At 33.7% G+C, this 13,784-nt stretch overlaps 2 protein-coding genes across 4 annotated transcripts in view; both read right to left on the reverse strand.

Annotated features, from left to right (window-relative positions):
* LOC106686660 (uncharacterized) overlaps positions 1 to 7,469 on the reverse strand; it is a 10,604-nt gene extending 3,135 nt beyond the window's left edge. Inside the window, exons 1-5 of one of the 3 annotated variants that reach the window (XM_014430074.3) lie at positions 7,264 to 7,469; positions 5,997 to 6,056; positions 5,884 to 5,922; positions 2,182 to 2,361; positions 1,413 to 1,448 (exon numbers count right to left, since the gene is read on the reverse strand). In XM_014430074.3, the coding sequence (XP_014285560.1) occupies positions 1,413 to 1,448; positions 2,182 to 2,361; positions 5,884 to 5,922; positions 5,997 to 6,056; positions 7,264 to 7,275 (327 nt within the window). In that variant the 5' untranslated portion in view covers positions 7,276 to 7,469. Of the gene's footprint in view, positions 1 to 1,412; positions 1,449 to 2,181; positions 2,362 to 5,883; positions 5,923 to 5,996; positions 6,145 to 7,263 lie in introns of all 3 variants that reach the window. The other 2 variants (XM_014430072.3, XM_067052574.1) reach the window with 2 other exon arrangements.
* A 2,907-nt stretch (positions 7,470 to 10,376) lies between these two features.
* On the reverse strand, positions 10,377 to 13,675 carry LOC106686666 (serine/arginine repetitive matrix protein 1). The gene is made up of 2 exons (XM_014430083.2): positions 11,805 to 13,675; positions 10,377 to 11,222 (listed from the first exon to the last, which is right to left on the reverse strand). Exon 1 carries the CDS (start codon positions 13,658 to 13,660, stop codon positions 11,837 to 11,839), a length of 1,824 nt encoding a protein of 607 aa, XP_014285569.1. The 5' UTR covers positions 13,661 to 13,675; the 3' UTR covers positions 10,377 to 11,222; positions 11,805 to 11,836.
* Positions 13,676 to 13,784: the final 109 nt, after the last annotated feature.

Genomic DNA, 13,784 nt, shown 5'->3' on the forward strand with positions numbered 1-13,784 from the left:
CACTTATGGTTTTGTTTTCCTTATGTAACTATGTGTTTGTATCTTTTTTAGCCCTGACGAAGCCCTGCAACGTGGGGCGAAACGTTGGCTCATTAAAATAGTATAATTCTACTATTTGAGTTTTTTTGACCGCACCCGGACCATATTCCTTTCATCTTTCCACACGGTCAATCAACATCTTCCAGTAATATTGAATGAGTTTAAACGTATATGAAACCAAAAGAATGCCGAAGTCCGACACCACGCAGTCCTTTTTTTTCTTGCTCTATAGGGCGCATTGGCCAGAATCCTCATATACGTGTCTAATGTTAATGTTTTTCGACCTTGTATCACCAAAACAAAATTGCACTAAAATCGGTTTTCCTACTTCCGTGGTCTTCATTTGGCTGTGCTTATTTACTGTTTGAAGTTCCAAGTAAAGGAGAGGTATAAACTCCTATACACATATGCAAAACCCAAGTCTGTCCCAAACCACGCTTTTCAGAATAGGTTGGCAGAAAGAAATATTAACCGAATAAAGCGGCAAAGCATTCTCCACACCTTTTCTTTGTTGGCTTCTAAAGTCTATGAAAGACAGGTGGCCATAGAACGATCAAAAGTAGTAGAAGACAGCCCTCCATTGCTTTGTCTCTGAAACCACAAATTGTTCTTACCATCATTGGTATCAAAAGCATGGAAACTATTTCTGAGGAATTTATTAAATATGTTTTTCTGTAGCACATACACACCAAGTACCCAAAAGACGAGTGGATTCAAACATATACTGACGGATCGGCCACAAATGAAACAAAATGGAGTCTGGCATTCATTTGTAGTTTCCTAAGGAATTAGTGTTGCAGGATCTCAATTCGAAATAGAAGAAAGACCTGAGAAAACTAGCCCCCTCCCATAGGCTTGTTGGGTCCGCAGTTCTACTGTGCCGTTTGCCCCAAAGAAGAGGACGCTTAATAAAGTCACCATTACCCATCCATGGATTAGGAACCACCCACATCATTACTCCGGAGATGCCATCAACGAGAATACGTCCTCATTTTCCACTTACGAACAGGCTCAGAACCCTCATATTCCGAAAGCACCATATTGGCTTCAGTCCTAGGCAATCTTCCAAGGCAGTCTCAGGCAAGGTGAGCAAAATGCCGAGTACATATTCCAAACGTGCCGGCTATATTATGAGCAAAGGAGACTGTGTAGCCCTCTACATCTGAGGTGCAAAAAAAGTTCTATCTCAGAAGAACCTCCAAATTCCTCATTTTAACCCCGGACCTAGACATTTAAATGAAGAACGCCAAGTTCTCAAAAATGTTTTTTATAGCAATAGAAAATATGAATCCTTAGATGGAATACATAAGGAGAATAAACCTAAGGTATCTTTATTACTTAGTCTCTCTAGCATTTTAATAATTTTAACTTACATCAATTCGATTTTTTTCACTTCCTGGAACTTCAGCCTAGAAAAAATAATAATTTATGAAAAGATGATTATTCTCAGTCGTTCATCTAGCTAGTGGTGTTTATTTTGTTTACTTTCTTGTTTCTGTAAAACTATGAAATAAGTCTTATCACCTGTTTATGACTCACAAAAACATGAATTCTGATTGGCTTATTTAGATGTTTTACTGATTGTATTCTGTACAGAAACTTGATAGATGTGACCTTTCTTCCTTCTATTCTATATTTAATATAGCAATTCAGCCATAAGGGGAATTATTATTAAAAAAGGTCTATTCTTTTAAGTTGAAGGGAAAGGGTAATTTCATAAGTTTAGAACCTTTTATTGATCGGTAAAAGATCCTGAGTTTTATAGGTCTCTATTTTATAAATCTATTATAGTTCTAGATTTATAAGAATAGGGGCTAAAACATCAGAGGATTCTGAGGTTTCCAACAGAAGGCTTTGTGAGTAAAATAGACTCGTGACATGCATGAGGATCTGCAAGCGGAAAAACAAATTAGGAACAAACATCTTTTTTGGCCAAGTATATGGGTATTTTATATTGATATCCTCTTGCAGTGTAACTGTGTAAAAGAAAACATTTTTTTAAAGAAATATATGTTTTAAATTGTTAAGTGTAATGAAATGAACAAAAAAAACTTCTATGCACGAGTCATGATATTTGTTTTGGATTTAAGTGTTTCGCATGGAGTGATTAATCTTTTAATAATAAGATTTTGGAACACCTACGTTGTGTAAAATGCATGCTGGAGCATCATCCGCTGATATATTTGGATGGAAGAAAATATTGGATTTATACAATGCTGTTTTCAAATCAACTGGTATCGTATATCCATGTACATCACAGTGCTTATAATGCAAAATTATCTCTTTTGGGATGTCCACATACACGTCAAACACTTTACATGGCTGGAAATAAAAAAAAAAAAATTAAGCCTTTGAGAAATGTATACTTAGTTAGTGTCATAGTCTACATGAGAACTTTTGATACCAAACAACAGAAAACAATTTATACCTAAGATTATCATAGTGAAATTTCTCTTTACGAACACCCCTCTATAACGGAACACCTTCTTAATGGACAATTTTTATTGAAATCCTTCCAACAAAGTACAAATATATTTGATCCCCTCTACTCCGAATTCAGTTACCAATTTAATTCCCCGTCAGGACTTTTCACTCCTCTATAACGGACATTATTCGTAAAATATGGACGTACAAGCTCATGATTCCAGAATTGATGCCAATAAAAGATATTTTGTTATTCAGTGTATCTATACAGCATTCAGTGTATGAAAAAATTAAACACTTCTCTCAAACTGTGAGGTTTTACGTTTTAACATAGGTAAAATCCAAAATTTGAATAAAAAAAAAAATCCTTCAGTTGGTCATCTACAGCTTTTCTCGGAGCCTCTGGCGCCAATTTTCTATTAGTACGTCCCCATAGTTACAGGTTACTGTAGGATAATCGTTAAAATTCGACATACTGTCCACTAATTTTCAAATTTGTATCCTATACTCAATACATGTTCCATATAACGATGGTAGCGAAGAAATGTCTTTGGAACAATGCGTTGATTTTTTTTTTTAGTAGTATTGGTTTTTCGAACGTACGAGGCACAGTTTAAGTGTTTATATGTAAATAATTCCATAATTTACCATTTTATATTAACCTCTTCTTAACGGAGATCTCTGTATAACAGATAAAAACATCTTCCTCCTGAGTGTCCGCTGTGTAGAAGTTTATTGTATTATCCTCTTGATTATACTATTCTTTACCATGCATCAAATGTTTAGTAAAATAAAAATAATTATAGTTTCTTCGGCGGTACATATTTATGTACAACTATAGAAAAAAAAAGCTCTGGTCCTTTAGGTTGGGGATAAATTACCCCGTCACTCACACATAGCACACTTTATTCACTCTCACTCTAACAGGTCTCTCTAGCAGTGCACACCCTAAGTCCTCGTCCTCAACAGCCCACAGCTTCAAGTATTCCCCTCAGCAGTAAACCGCGCACCAACCCTACACTACGCTTACAGGGCGAGTGCCACCAGAAGGCGGGGTATATTCCTTTCGTAGGCGTGGCATCTAGTGCGCCATACTGGACAGTTGAGAGTGCTGCCGCACACCATATGCCAGAAATGGGTAGGCATGGGGATTAAGGAAAAAAATTGAGTCACTCGAAGCGTGCTCACATTTTGTAGTTAATACTGGTTTTTTGAATTATTAATTATTCTCTGTCACTTCCTTCTTTTAACATTAAGTATTGTGGAAAATAATGTTTAATGCTTTTACTTTTTTTTTGTTAATAAACAACTTTCTCCATTATATCAGAAACAATTATTTATTTGTTTCAAACTTTATATTTTAATATTTTATTATTATTAATTTTTTATTAACTGCTCCTAGAAAACATTAATTGAAAAATTGTTCAAGTTAATTAAATTTTATATTCACTCCTTGCTTTTTGGAATAGTAAATATATTTTGGGAATCTTTATATTCATATTGAAAAGAGGCTGAATTGAAAGCACATTGACTCATAATAAATAGTTTATTTACTATTAGAGTATTTTAGTCAATCAACGATTTTCCAATAACAATTAAAATTTTTAAAACAGTTATAATATAGATTATTATAATTATATATATGATTATTATAGATTATTGCTGGTGGTGGTCTTGCAGAGACCTGTTTTCTTCGCCCCTAATTGAAGTGGGCTGGGCCCACTGGGCTTTTCCACATGTTAACAAAATCTTTATAGAATAGGTAGTTTTGTTCAGTGACCAGTTAAAAGAAATCATTCTCTGTGAGAACACTTAAGTTCAGTTTCCTTCAGCAGTTTAGCCTTTGTGCCTCAAAGGCAGAGCAAACAACAATTATGTGCTCAACAGTTTCTAGCACGCCGCAATGAGGGTATAGAGGTTCGACGTCCATCTCATTGCGATGAAGTTTGGATCGGAAGCTCCTATACCACGTCAGGAATTGGGAGCTCCAGTAGTCCAGGAGAACCCACTTTGCTCTTAATCAAGACCGGACGGTGGTGAAGTACTTCCTCAAGGTAGATCCATTTGGGGTCATCGCCGATTGCCATTCCTACTCTACCATCGTTTCTTCCTGAACAATGGTTTTCCACTTTCTGGGGTCCTTTCAAATTCTCATTCCAATTTTTACAGACCTTATGAACGTTCTTTCTGGTAGTATTTTTCAATAAATCCTTTCGCAAGAGGTGGTCCGTATATTGAAAGTTAGATTTTAATAGATTAGTAACTTTCCATGTCACCATCTGATTTATATATTTTTCTGCACCAACACGATTACTATACCTTAAAATCGTATCAATTCCTGAAAGTAGTTAAGATTACTACAATATCGTAATCGGTGACGTAGTATGAGCTGAAGCTGAGAAAAATTTTGCCGTCTCTTTATTTCAATTTAAATGACTTCGTCGTAAACCTGCCGACTGCCCTACAGTATACTTTAATAATGTGGCTCTTACCCCTGTAGAACAGATTCGTTATCTTGGACTACATCTTGACAAACGACTAACCTGGAATCCTCACACAAGACTGAAACGACAGGAAACTGCACGCAGATTCCGACTATTACAGCACTTACTAGACAAACGGTCTAAACTTCCAACTCATTACAAAAGACTGATCTACATGACAATAATAAGCCCCATCTGGACATACGGAGTTGAGCTTTGGGGCTCCACTAAACCTTCGAATTCCTCTCGTATCCAATCTTTACAATCCAAAATCCTTCGTAAAATCCTCAATGCTCCTTATTTTGTTACTAATAAAACCATCCATAAAGACCTAAATGTTCCTTATGTAACCGATCTAGCCCGAACCCGATATTATTCCTTCCATAATAAACTCCCTAACCACCCAAACCCACTCGTTTCTAACCTTGCTTCCTCTTCCATTCCTCGCAATCCTCCAAGGCGCCTGAAAAGAAGATGGCCTCGTGACCTTACATTGTAAACTGTTTTTAGATTTCTACTACTGGGTAGTTTCTCTACATCCTGTATCATATCATTAAGTCATTATGATCAAATTTACTGATTGTATTTTTTTATACAGTTGTAAATATCAATAAATAAATAAAAAAAAAATAAAAAAAAAATGACTAAAATAAACAGTATTTCTAAAGACCTTTTTGACAGGAGCAATCATATTTATCGCGTATTGTACAGATTACAAATAAAAAAGGTATGAAATGAAATGGTTCAAATTTTTACAAGATATTATTATTTATTATTGTAATATTTTGCGTTCCAGGTCACATGCCACCTCTCTCTCACCCCCACTATGCAACGCCACTGATCTTAATCAAATATCTATCATACAATGAAGAATATAATCACTAATTTACATGAGTTTTGGTGGAATACAGAGTTACTGTATAACAATGTTACTAACCTCTTCTTCCACGATATCAATTTCTTCCTCAAAAGGAACCTGTAATATAGAAAATTAGGTCAGTTTGGAATGTTCTCTTTCCGTTTATTTTATTATCATAAGTTACTGCTCACCTTAGCGCGCTTTTTTCTTCTGTTGAGCCACCCAAATGTGATCCAATTCAATAGAGTATGCTGATAATTCATTTTTCATATTAATACAGTTAACGTATTTTATTTGATCTAATTGTTTTCCTCAAATGATAGCTATCTCTATCTGCATCTAATTTAAAATCAAGGAATTTTCAAATATTCAAGGTGTTAAACCAGTTGTGGTTTGATTTTGAATAGTTTAAAAGGATTTCTGACGTGAAATCATTTATTTCGTTCAAGAGGTCTGTGTTCAAAAGTCATTTTCTGAATTTCTTTCTATCACTCAAATCGACATTAATTTACATTTGTATGTTGTTACCATGGAAATAGGATTTACTTGGAAATGTTAGCATTACATGTTGGCAGTAAAATGTTACATATAAATATTTTAAATGCAAAGAATTAACAAAAACCATGTGTTAAAGATTTAAAATAATGATCTTAGTGTCTACACCGACTGAATACACGAAATAGTTTATTCATTTAATTTTGAAATGAATCCCCCTTCCGGGCCGGGCCATAATGGGGACCGAAACGGGTTTCGACGATTTAATGTTATAGTCCTAGTACAATATCATCACTGTTATAATCACGTAGGAAGTCCTCTTTCACAATGTCGATGATATTCGCGATTACCACGTAAACAAGTTTCAATTGTTAATAACATTCATTTTTGTGCTTGTATTAAGATTTTGAGTCTTAATTATTTCACATACTTTCATGTGGTATATGCATGTTTCAACCTTTGCAAAGGGAACACTAGGTGCCCAATGCAGTGGCATCAAAGTCCTCTGTATCCTAATTTTATCCTTAAGCTTGTAACTTATTCTAGTTATCCCGCATTTAGGAAAGAGAAGTAAAGTTGTAACAGTTCGGAAACACCTAACCAAGTAGTTAACACTAACTCCTAGTGGATGTTAAATTTTCCCACTTAAAAGCTCCAATGAGATAAAAAAACGGGTACGTACTACGTTGCAAGTTCTTAGGGGACATGGATATCTTGCCAAACCGCACAGCTTTCGAAAGGATGTCGACCTACGTACGGAGTACTTACTTAAGACCTGTACTGCTTTTGAGACACAAAGGAACCCTCTCTGGATGTAGACTATAGTCCTCACTTTTGAGAGCAAAAGTGGTGTAAGTTATTCTATCCTCATCACAAATCTTAAGTGATTATCTTCAAGTGTTCTTAAATCTTTGAACATGCTTGTGATTTACTTTTTTTACCAAACAACATGTCATTCCTTACCAAAATCTTCATGGAACTTCCTAGGACTCAACGCCTCAGAAGATTTCTTCGCTTGCATGTAAGATAACTTCTTTACTCTCCAAAACATTTCCCGACCGGGTCCAAGTGAGTTATTGGGTGTAATCCCACCTTCTAACTAGTATTCATCTGTAAGGGTGAGATACACTTTAAAACATTTGTATTCTCTTCAATTATTGTAAGGATTAGTTGGAAAATATGATTAATATAATCATGAGCCAATATGATTTTTCATTGTTACGTTAATTTGTTTGTTTTTAATCAACATTCATAACGTTTTTTTAACCAATTATTTTTACAATTCGTATTGATTACTTGTTTTATCATTTACATTGATCACCGATGGGCAAAAGAAAATATTTTTGCGATTATTGTAATAGTTTCATTGAACATTATTCCTTTGGCCAACGTAAATCGCACAACAATGGTAAGAAGCATTTAATCAATGTGAGGTTCTATTACGAAGATTTTGTCGAAAATGAAGCTCAAAAGTTGATTGATGCTACGACAAAAGCATATAAGGATGGGACTCTGTTTCAATCCCAGGAGGTAAATAACGTCCCTGTGTTCTCTTTTCCTCAACCAATTTTTCCAACAAACGTGACAATGCTCCCCCCGTCAGTACCTCCCGTGATGGGATATACCATGACCATACCTGCAATGGGACCAACATATCTATATCCTGGAAGTATACAATGATGGTTTTAGAAGGAATAGTTTCTAGAGGCAGGAAACAATTTTATCAAGTGACATGCTCTTATAATATATTTCATAATACCGCGAACAATTTTCTTTTTAATTATTACTCTCTAATTATTGATTTTCCAGCTTCCCAGCTAATTGAGTACTGGCTACCTATGCTGAGCTAATCAGATTCAAAATCTCAGTTTTAATACTAACTTGACTTGATCTTATTAATAACTATTGGGAAGCCCAATCCTAGGGGCATTTAAACACTCCTTTTAGAAATAACTTTTTTCAAGTCTAAATTTTATTGATTAAACTTATTTCCAATAAATAGCATAAGACAAACCACTGCTAATAATTTCAGTTTCATAGACATCTTTTTTGAGGTATAGTGTATAGTAGACGTATAGTATCGATAAAGTCAGAGAGCAACTTGTTACCCACTAGAAATGTTTTGTTTTATTTATGCCTCTTTCTTTGAGATAGAGATGAGTGAGTTTCCATAAGGACTAGCATATAGAATATTTTAAAACCAACATGACCAATTTATTGTACCTTCGCTAATATTTGTCAGATCTAGGTTATACTAGTTTTGTGTTGTTGAGAATTAAATGATCATTCAAAATTTGTAGTCTTTTAGTTAATTCAAAACCAAATTATATTTAAGATTTTAGAAATAATTTTCTTTATAATGTTTACAGTCCAAACTTTTTCAAACTCCTAGGTACATTTAAAGCATAATGGGTGTCACCATTAATCTCCACTTCAACAGTTCTTGTAGAGGTAGCCCTATTAATAAGATAGTGAATGAATGGTTAGATTGATTTTACTATACAGGTTAATCATCAATATTATTTGGAGTAAATGAGTTCTTCAAATATTGCAACAGATCAATTCACAGTAGGTGTTTTTTTAATACTGTACAAAATGGAGGATGTTTTCCATCATTAGAGAATGTTAAGTAATTAAAAACTAAGTTAAAACAGGAGTAGACAGGATATGTAGTAAGAAGTGCAGAAGAGATAACCACTCAAATGTGACACTTCATACTATTGGTGACAATGCATATTAAGGGTGTGGTTATTGGCAATATGTGCTTTAGCCCAATAAGCAACACTATGACAGAGATGCATGAATGAGGGTTGGGAAGAAACTATGATGGTCTGTATGAATTATTAATTATCTACATTAGGGTCTACATTTTTATTCGCCATCAACAAATATCACTATTAAGAATAATTTTTTCACTATCTTTATTTTATCACCCTTTCTTTTCTCAATTTTCCCTATCCACGTTATTAGTTATGTTCACCATATATTATTATTGTTGTTTTCAAAATAATATATATATTTTCTTTTATTCATTTCTTTTGTTAAACTTTACTCATATTTTGCCTCTTTATCAATTATTATGGTTACATATATTTTCTTTCTTTCCATATTTCAATTATTAATAACTAATATATTCATACTTCTTTGCATTATATAACTTCATTTCTATTTTATTTTATATTATGTTATTTTACCTACTTATTCAATTACCTATGTATACATTTATTTTCTACTTCTCTCATAACTTCATTTTATTAATTCTATTCTGTAAAAATATTCACTTTATGTCATTCTGCTTATATTTTCTTTATTCATTAGTTGTTATCTTGTTCTGTTCTTAGCCCTGATGAAGGCTAGAAACTCTAGCCGAAACGTTGGCACAATTAAATAAGTTACATAAACTTATCTGTGCTTCATTTTGACCGCACCTCCAACCATCTTCTCCTCGTACAAGTCATCCACGGTCAACTATCTCTCATAATTATTAAGAACAATATTCAGTCTATTTATTTTTTGGATTTTTTCATTAGTTTGAATAAAATTTAATAATTTTTTTTTTTAATTCTGGTCTTATTTTTGCCTATGCCTTCATCAGAGATAAATAAAACAAGATAAACATGAAAATATAGAGCTACATCAATATATTAAAATTATTTTTTTATGAAAAATTAAAGTTGAAACAATGAGACATGAATGAAATAATAAGATATGAAAGATATTTAATTTTATATCCAGCATACGATTGGTAAGACATGTATTTTTTAATAAAGAAACTTAACAGGAACAACACCTGCCAGGAAGGGTATATAGTACAATACATAATTAAAACAAATAATAAATTGACCCATAAAAAAAAGAAGGAATGGAAAAGAAGAAATTTAATGAGTAGGAAGTGAACAAAAAGAAGTACCAAGTGACAATTTTTTGAACAAGGATTTTGTATCTACTTGTAACTCAACCACATTTACTCTTCAGATTGACTAAATTGTGAAATTACCCAATAATTTTACATTTTCCAATAAAAAACAATATTCGCAAAATTGTCTTCTCGTTTCCTCAAATATAACAACAAAAACTAGTGCTTCAGCTGTATTCATTTCATAAATTTTGTTACATAATTTATTTACAAACAAAAAAAAAAATTGCACAATTGTCTACATAATTGGAATACATAGTGCTTATACAAAAGTAATATAAATATTTATGAGTGATAAATTTTAAGCTAGTATCACTAATACGTTTTTAATATAAATTCATTAAAAAAAAAAATCTACCTTTTATTTAAAAAAGGAAATATTTTTTAGTACATAACTTAAAATGTTTCTTAAGAAGTCTAATAAATAAATTATATTACATAAAAAAGCAATAAAGGGCAGTGCCTCTATCATAGCCTTGACTAATATATTAGCATTTGAACTTATTCTTGCTATGAATGGAATGCCAAGGTAAGTTACAATAAACTTTACAGACTATTAATTCGTTCATGTATATTCCTATTCACAATAACTACATATAATCAATATTTACAATGTTCTCTTCTAAAAAAAAAGGAAAAAAAGAAGTCAAGTGAACAAAGGAAACTATATAAATATACACTTTATACACATTAAATATGTCCAAAAAATTGTTCATAATAATTATTAACACAAAAGAAACAAAATATTAGTAAAAAAAAATTATATATCACAATTATTAGAAAAACTAAGAAATACAATTAGGCTTTATGGTACTAAGATAAGAGACCACATATATGAGTGAGAGAAGTTTAAAAAAAAAATTTCTCCGATGGAAGAATGTAAAACTTAAAATGTATTTAGACTAAAGTTCGTGACTCGGGCTGGTCTTAAAGTTGATAATGGGTCATGCGAAGGATTACCTTTCCACGGCCCAGTCCCGAGTCTTACCAGAATGTACATCACCATCTGTAAAAATAATAGGACATGTTCAACTATTCTCCCACTCAACAATTTCAACATCAATCATAACAACCCTGTTCCCCTATAAGTTGTAGTAATAATAATACCTCCAAATTAAAATAAATAAATAAAAAAAATGTATGTATAAATATATACGTAAAATAAAATGAAACAACATGAAAAGCAAATAACCCAATATTTTACTTGATAATGTTTGAGTTTTAATAGGATAAACAATATACAACTCCATAAAAAATATTCATAGTAAATCATTTACGCAAGGGAAAAAAGTATACTGATTATAAAATAAGGCTTCAATATAAAAAAAATTAAAATAGAAATTATGATTTATTTTTCCTCATCTCTTTAATAAATTCTCAATGTATTAAAAATAAATAAATAATAAAAAAAGGGTTAAAATCAATATTAATAATATTGGAAAAAATAAATAATTTTTTTATAATCACAAATAAATTTAAAACTATAAATAGATTACTATGTACAACTAATACATAAAACTGCCAAAAGAAATTTATTTCCTGGGGAACAGAGCCCTTTAAAATTATATAAATAGTAAATCTAGCTTACTAATATATAAAAGAGAGTGAGAGAAGTGGTATTTAAGATGGCGGAGGCGGAGGCGGTGGTTGGAAGAGGATGCTCTCCGGAAGTGGGGGGCCAGACCACTGCCATTGTTGTTGTGGTTGAAAGAATGGAGGAGGAGGTTGCCCAGTCTTATCAGGCAGCTGCTTCAGAAGCTCTGGGTTGTATTGCCCACCATTGTTAGGCAGGGAGTAATAGTGTTGCTCATGCAGCGGTGGAGGAGGGAATCCACTCATCATAAAACGAGGTGGGTCACCTCCTCCCATCATTCCCCTGCCATCACCAATATGCCTAGGAGCTCTATCAAACCCATTGTGTCTTTGATCTTGATGAGGCATACCCATGAACCTTTGATCTTGTGGGCCTGCCATAAAACCATCATTATGAGGAAAACCCATTCTTGGCATATGACCATTATTTTGGGGACCTCCCATCATTCTAGGTGGCTCTTGATGCATGCCAACCATACCTCTCTGTATGTGAACTCCCATTGGATTTCTTTGATTAGGATCCATTGGTGGTGGGCCCATATGCCTTACTTGAAAATGATGTCCTTCATTTTGTTGAATACCCATCATTCTTGATGGATCATGTTGCGGAACATTCATCATATGCCTTGGCAGATCTTGTACACCATTGTTCAAAGGCTGTCTAGATTGGCCATGATGATTACCCATGTAATGATCTGGTTGGCTACCCATCATCATTTGTCTCATATGTTCTGGGGGAACACTCATCATATTTCCATGGTTGTGTGAACCACTCATGTTATGATGAGGTTCTTGCTGTGATGGTGGTCCTCCAGTTCGGTGCCCGTGTTGCTGCTCTGTAGGAGGTGCATTCACATTTCTAACTGGATCATAAGAATGAGTGTTTAATCGTTCAGTATTTGTAACAGCGCTTGAAGAATTAGGTGGATCCAAGGTATGACCATTAGTTTTGGTAGTATTTATTTGAGAATCAGCTCCATTTACAGTGGTATTCTGAAACTGATTTTCAGAAATTCCAGATTCCTCTGCTGTTTTTTCCTTACAATGATTCATTTGATCGATGGGCACTGATCTTGAAGGAGACTCACTGTTCTGTTGTTTCTCTGATAGATTTGGTTCAGTAGAACCATTAATATGGTGATTTGCTTTTTCGGAGTGAACATGGTCAATTTTAGGCTCATTTGACTCTACATAAATTTGATTTTCTTTTATATTGCCACTTGTGGACTCAGGTTCATCTTTAGTATCTTCTGAGTTTTTATTATGAGATGAGGACCCATCAAGTTGATCAAGATCCTCTGAGAGTAATTTCTTTGGAGATGAACTACCATTTTTCTTTCTTTCTTCATTATCAATATGTTCATTAATTTGGTCTAAGCTAGAATCTGAACCTAAAGGTGCATTGTTTAAGGGCTTGGCCTCCTCTGAAGGCTGCTCTTCTTTCTGACTGAGGGCAACAGGTTCCTTTTCTCCACTCAAATTAATATTATCCTGACCCCCCGTATCTGCGCGAGGGCCCCCTATAATGTTGATAAGGGCCTGCGCGAGCTTCCTCTCATCTGACTCCGACTGTGAGCTCTTCTCCTCACACTTGCCTGATGGAGAACGAGGTGAATCAGTACGAGATCTCCTCCTCGGGGAGCGCCTTCGAGGAGATCTCCGCCTAGGTGATCTTCTTCTAGGTGTAGGCGACCTGGTTCGTGACCTCAGGGGACTTCTACTCCTAGATTTTCGACCTCCACGATTACGGAAGCCTCCTCTTCCTGTAAAAGTAAAAGAGTTTAAACATATGTTGAATATATCATGGAAGATTAAGAATAAAATATATGGGTTACTTATAATACAAAACATTATTATAGTTGTTTATTCTTTTTATAAGCAGGATTCATTTTAATTTATGATGTTAATCAAAAAGATTAAGTGTATAACTTTAACCTCATTAAACTTACATACAGCATCAGCATCAAGGACTCTA

This window comes from Halyomorpha halys, unplaced genomic scaffold (genome assembly GCF_000696795.3).
Source record: "Halyomorpha halys isolate HHAL.00 unplaced genomic scaffold, Hhal_1.1 Scaffold859.1, whole genome shotgun sequence".
Taxonomy (NCBI): domain Eukaryota; kingdom Metazoa; phylum Arthropoda; class Insecta; order Hemiptera; family Pentatomidae; genus Halyomorpha; species Halyomorpha halys.

Bases quoted from the DNA above. Each gene is read 5' to 3' on its own strand.
- LOC106686666 (XM_014430083.2), bottom strand. From the start codon at position 13,660: ATGTTTTGTATTATAAGTAACCCATATATTTTATTCTTAATCTTCCAT.